The sequence below is a fragment of the Arachis ipaensis genome, chromosome B07, assembly GCF_000816755.2.
Source record: "Arachis ipaensis cultivar K30076 chromosome B07, Araip1.1, whole genome shotgun sequence".
Lineage (NCBI taxonomy): Eukaryota > Viridiplantae > Streptophyta > Magnoliopsida > Fabales > Fabaceae > Arachis > Arachis ipaensis.
Window position 1 is genome coordinate 19,986,549 of NC_029791.2, and position 6,608 is coordinate 19,993,156.

General features: G+C 41.7%; 1 protein-coding gene across 1 annotated transcript; it reads left to right on the plus strand.

Moving 5' to 3' along the window:
- LOC110264900 lies at positions 272-1,498 on the plus strand. Its single transcript, XM_021107462.1, has 2 exons — positions 272-605; positions 782-1,498. The coding sequence occupies exon 2, from the start codon at positions 784-786 to the stop codon at positions 1,291-1,293; it is 510 nt and encodes a 169-aa protein (XP_020963121.1). The 5' UTR covers positions 272-605; positions 782-783; the 3' UTR covers positions 1,294-1,498.

Sequence of the window (6,608 nt, forward strand, 5' to 3'; positions counted from 1 at the left end):
GAACCGGTGGCCGGTTCCTTTCCTTTTCTTTTCTTGGAAGGTTGTGTGGTCTTTGGTGCCATAGAAATAACAGAATAAAACAGCAAAGTGACACAACACCAAACTTAAAACTGTCGCTCGTCTCCGAGCAAAATAAAGAAGTAGAATAAATGACCATATGTAGCCATGAAAGATGAAAACACTGACAATTGTACCTAGAGCAGACCGAAACTAACTTTGTACCATTCAAGATGCAGTCCGTGTGACAGAAATACCCAGCCTTGGTTTGACACTAGCTTTGTTCCTATATGAACCTACGTGGCACTCCAACCCCCCCAAACCCCTATCTACGTGGATTAAGCCTTTTTTTGTTGCTAACTGTTTGGTTTTTGAGGAACATTGCGCGGGAGAGGAAAGGTGTGCCCTAGCAGAGATTGTAGGTCACGATCGCTTGCTTTCCCAGTTGGAGAAGTCTTGTGAAGCACTCCCAAGCGAACAAGGTGAATCCAGGGGTTTCGTCATTATCATTCCCAAGTCGGAGAAGACAGTACGAAGCCAATACGTAACCCAGGGGTCTCGTAGTGGACGGAACAGAGGTTACTACCTTTGCTGCGTAGCGAACAGAGGTATCTCATAGCCATTGTTGATTAATTTCATGTCATTCCCATTAGTTAGACATATTCTTGTACCTAATTAAATCCTGTAATTGCTGAGAATTGCTAGAAAAGTTGGGTTAGGGTTTGTGTTACCTGTGGTTAGATACAATCTTTTCTTAGCTTGTGTTGGTTATTTTCACTTCCAGGAATGACCACCATCCATATAACATTGTGTATTAATCATAGACGACGGTTTGAGAGAGGGCCTGGTGGGATAATTAGTTATACTGGTGGTAAAGTCACAGAAATTAATAGGGTGAACGTTGATACACTGAACAGTTTTTTCATATCTGATTTGTTGAAGGACATTGGATATACGTCCGTTTCTAATTTTTACTGGCAAGAACCTGGGAAGGAGCTTGATGATAGGTTGAGAGACCTAAGGGTTGATATGGACGTAGTTAGAATGTATGAGGCAGCCATAAAGAATGGTAACAAAATAAATATTTATACAGAGCATCCGGTGGACCAGCCTGTGTTAGTTGAGGAGAACAATATGACTCCGTCAAAGAGGAGAATAAAGACATGTGCCAAAAAGGGTTCAACACCAAAGAAGAGTCCAAAGAGAAGATTGCTAGTAGTGGAAGATCATGACGATGCTGAAATTGTAGGTAATGTGCAAGTTGGAAAAGAGGACCAAAGAAGGGGTGAGGCCTAGGATAGGGAAGAGGCCTATGAAGAAAATAAACAGGCTGAAGTTGAGGCCCAAAAAGAGGACAGTCTTAGTATGCCCCAGGAGACAGCAGATCCACCACTAGCATCATCCCATGAAGCAGGACAGATTTCTCAGCCTCCTCCAACACCTGTCCTACCAGATCAGCCACCATCAAGTCAGTCCCAACCTTCCCAGCCACCATTTGAAGAAGATCAGTAACCACCACACAATGATGGTTCAGATCCAGCCCCGCAGTCTCAAGCCAATGTTTTTGAACTTGTTGCACCTGAACAACTTACCCAATACACCCCACAGCCATGTAGGAATCCACTTTCACAATCGATCCATGATTTAGGACGATCCTCTGATTCCAATAGGACCCCCAAAATAATCAAAGCAATCCTTCAGATGAGGTTGATGGATGGCCAAAGGTGAACAAGAGGAGATCAACAGGGAGGCCTCCCCCTACAGGGCAATCCTTCATCCCGAACCCTGATCCGGACAAGCCGCCAACCTTTTATGTGCCAGTTGAGGATGATGATTTTTTGATGAAAACCCTGGACATCATTGCTATTCGTCAGAGGACTTGCATAGCATAGCAAGTGACGATGATACTAAGACTCCAGTTTTTCCTCAGAGCAATACTGATGCTCCGGTTAGCCAGGTGCGATTGGAATTGGGGATGGAGTTTGAGACTCTCAACCAGTTCAGGAAGGCTATCCGAAAGTTTAATATCCACATTGGCAGGAGCATATTCTTTGCTCGTTGTGATTCAACAAGGTCAAAGGCTATATGCTACGATGAGGACTGTCCTTGGTAAATCTACTGTGCCAAGAGAACATTTCCCACAAGTTATCAGGTAAAGAAATTTGTAAATGAACACACTTGCAGCAGAAATAATCACTGTATGTCAGCAGATAGAAAATGGATAATAGATGAGCTAGAGGAGAGGATTAGAGTTCAACCAAATTTGACAGTGAGGGAGGCTGACCAATACTTCAGAGCTGAGTATGATGTACTCATCAATGAGAGGAAAATTTACAGATCTATGAAGAAGGCGAAGGAGAGGATTGAGGGATCCGAGATTGCACAGTATGCAAGACTTCATGATTATGGTAATGAAATACTAAAGATTAACCCTGGCTCGACGGTAAGGATACACACGAATCCTATGCCTGATTCAAATCCTCTATTTCTGAGGATCTATGTATGCTTTGATGCGTGCAAGAAGGGATGTGTGGGTGGTTGTAGACCTTTAATAGGGTTGGATGGGACCTTTTTCAGAGGTACTACGGGGGGCAGTTATTGACAGCAATAGGACAGGATGCAAATAATCATATCTATCCTATTGCCTATGCAATAGTGGAGTCAGAAAACAAAGAAAGTTGGAAGTGGTTTCTAGAGATACTTCAGGAGGACGTGGGAGATTTTCAGGCGAACGGGTTTAACTTTTTGTCAGATATGCAGAAGGTACCTTTTTTTTATTAATGTAGTGCAATGAAATCTGGTGTATTCTGAAGAGAGTTTCCACTTTCTATATCATTATGCTTGTTTAGGGTAGTTGATGTATACAATTGATGTATATTGATGTGTCCAAATATAAGTTTAATTGTGAACATATGTTAATTGCTGATAGGAGACTTTAGAAAATGTTCATGAATTCTGCTATGTTAATTGCTGATAGGATACTTTAGAAAATGTTCATGAATGCTGATATATTGATTGCTGATAGGAGATTTTAGAAAATGTAATTGATTGCTGATATGTTCCTGGTTGCTGAAAGTGTTAATTATTTTACACCCAGCTACATTCACCCTGTTTCTAAGTTAGTGTTAGGATGATTACTGATAGGAGTTATCCCCTGCTATCAAGCATGTGTATCTTGTATATTCTACTTGGCAGGAACGGTAACAATCTTGTTGTTGTGTTGTTATGACATTGATTTTGATGTATGTCTGCAGGGGTTAATACCTACCGTGCAGGAGATGTACCCGAATGCAAACCACATGTTCTGTGCCATGCATATATGGCAAAACTTTTGCAAGAAATGGAGTGACTTATAGTTGAAAATGTGTTTGTGGTCATGTGCTAAGTCAACCACAACACAGGACTTCAATGCTGCCATGGATAGGCTAAAGAAGATCAATGTTGGGGCATGGGAATACTTGGATAAGATCAGTCCAAAATAATGGAGCAGAGCACATTTTAGTGAATATCCGAAAGCAGACAACTACACAAACAACAACTGCGAGGTGTTTAATGCCAAGGTGAAGAAGATGAGAGGCAAACCAATAATTACAATGTTAGAGGAGGTGAGGTTCTACGTAATGAGGATTATAGCTAGGAATAAGAAGGCCTTGGTTGGGCATAGTGGAAGGTTAGCCCCAACCCAGCAGAGTAGGTTAGAAAGGGAGAAGAGAGAGAGAGCAACAAGTGGAGGCCTCTACCAACCGGAAATGATGCGGGCAATGTTTACGAAGTCCAATGTCTGCTCGTGAAGGTGAGTGTGGATTTGGGCAAGGCTACGTGCAGTTGTAGGCTTTGGCAACTAATTGGTCTACCGTGTAGACATGCATGTGTTGCGTTAGCTTACCAAAACAGGCGACCCGAAGAGTATGCCCATAACTGGCTGACCATGGGTGAATATAATGCAGCCTATCAGTGTTCTATGCGTCCAGTTCCAAGCCAGGAGTTATGGGAGTACTTAGACACCCTACCCATTCTGCCACCACGGTACAGAAAACCAATAGGGAGACCTTCAACCAAGAGAGACAAGAGAAACGATGCCCCCGGTGATAAGAATGACCCTCACCACACAAAGAGGAGGATTGGGACTATTGTGTGCAAATACTGCCTCCGGGTATGCGTGTCCATAACTGTTGTTTATTGATATCAGTTTCGAATGTAATAATTATCTAATTATGATGTATGCGCAACTTACATTAAGTATTCTTTGCTTTAGGCTGGTCATAATAAAAGGAGTTGTAAAAAGAGAAAAGCGGCAATGGGTGAAGGGAGTGCTGCTTCACAAGTGCCTGAAGGGGTTTCTGATGAAGACATGCTGGAAGAAATGTTTTGGGAGGAGACATTAGAGGCTGCAGATGCTGAAGCAGCAACCACTGAGGATGGAAACGATTCCGCAACACTACACCCTGCTCAAGTAAGTGCATTACATTAGTTAGCATTTGTTAGTTTGCTGCAACAATCACTTATTGACCTAAGATCGGTTTGTTTCCTGGATTTTGGCACACCACAGGGAATGCTGCCGCAAACAACCACACAACAACAACCTCCAACCAACAATGCAACAACTAGGAAAAAAGTTAAAAGGAGAAGTGTTAAGCGACCACCTCCCAGTGAAAAAACACAGCAAACACCTGCCCCATCTGCCAACAAACCATCTACCACCCCATCCACACACAACTCTGAAACTACACCACATCCACTGCAAGGTGCTAGTGCAGGGACATCCACACAGTTTGTGCAATTCATGTCAACACTGGGAGTAACGACGGGTGCTACAGGCCAAGGAACAGCTGCTAGGGGTAGACTTCAAAGCAGGGGACATGGAAGGAAAGGCGCTTTCAACGGATCAAAAACCGGTGTCTCAAGTGGGAGCAATAACTCAATCCCAGTTTGATAGAAAGTCATGGGTTTGGAAACCCAATCAAGACAGGAATTTGAATCTTAATTAATGTTATGTTTTCTTTTTTTAATGTACTTGACTTTGATCGTCAAACTCATGCTGGCATTTGGTTGTTTTGTTATATTAAAGAGCAACTCAAGACTCTTGTATTAGGTAATCCTCATGGTCTGGTTTAGGATCAGTTAGTTAAACTTGATTTGAGGGTGTGTTTTTTGAGCAACCAAACTTGCCTTCTTTGGCTTATGTCATAACTACTATTTTTTGAGAATCAGAATTCACTATTTAGAATGGTTATTTTATCAGTCTTTTAACAGCACCTTCTTTTGATTTTGGAAGAAACCTTGGTATGGACACCGAAAGCATATTGTTGCTATGTTTCTTGTTCTAGTTATACTTGCTTCCTTAGGAGGAATAGACAGAGTCAGGTGAATTTACATTGGCATTGTCTCAAGATAAACTTTACGACAATTTACATGTTTGCATCAACTACAAACTAAACAAAACGCTACCAGAGATCAAAGATTTCGTGCCTATGTTAATGCATCAGAATTAATAAAAACCATATCAAAGTTACCATCACTTAAGCATCATGTCATACCAAAGTTCCCAACTCATACACATTTTACAATTTTATCACCAAATACAACTCACAAAATAAGCAGAAGGCAACCCCCAACGCAATGGTTGAAAGCAACAGTTTCATTACCCTAAGTTCACCCCTAACTTCACCCCTGAATTTTTCTAACTTACTAGCCATCATTGAGGATGCTTGCTGATTTTCCACACCAGTCGTGACAGTCAGACCATCTTCATGCCTTGAATAAGACTGATCGGAATTTCTTTTTGCTAAAGCTCTTGCTAGGCCCTCCCATCCTTCTTCAATTTCATCCATCCACACAAAGAATTTGCAATCTCTTGTCTGAAAAAAAAACCTAACCAAAGTGTCAACAACAATGGCAAAAATAGATTTCTAACCTGAACAACAACACCGTGTGTACATTACCGCCCACCCAAGACATCTGATGAACCATCTATTAGGGTTTGTCATGGTGCCAGACTTTATCAACACAACATCCCTCCCACACAAGCATTTGCCGTCGAGCATCTTTTCCTTCATCCTCTTCGAACTCGAAGAACTGCTGCGACTTTCATCACTTGCAGGAGAGTTAAATCTTCGCAAAGACATGCCAGGGCTCACGAAAAAATTCCTTCCCTCCTTAGGTGCACTTGACACTGGATGAGGTTGAACTCGATTGCATTTATTGGGGTGTGGTTCGAATTGGAGAATATGACTCCCTAGGGTTTCCATTTCATGGGTTAATCCTTATAGCAACGTTCAAATCCACGTAGATATGGGTTTGGGGGGGGGGTTGGAGTGCCACGTAGGTTCGTATAGGAACGAAGCTAGTGTCAAACCAAGGATGGGTATTTCTGTCACACGGACCGCATCTTGAATGGGTACAAAGTTAGTTTCGGTCTTCTATGGATACAATTGTCAGCGTTTTCATCTTTCATGGGTACATATGGTCATTTATTCTAAAGAAATACAAAAGGGAAGAAGAAAGAGGAGCAGAAATTTTAACAGAAGAAAATAAAAATTAATGCTAAAAGGAATATGCTGTGCTGAATATTTTTTTTTACTGAAATAAAGAAAAGAAGAAGCAGAATAAAA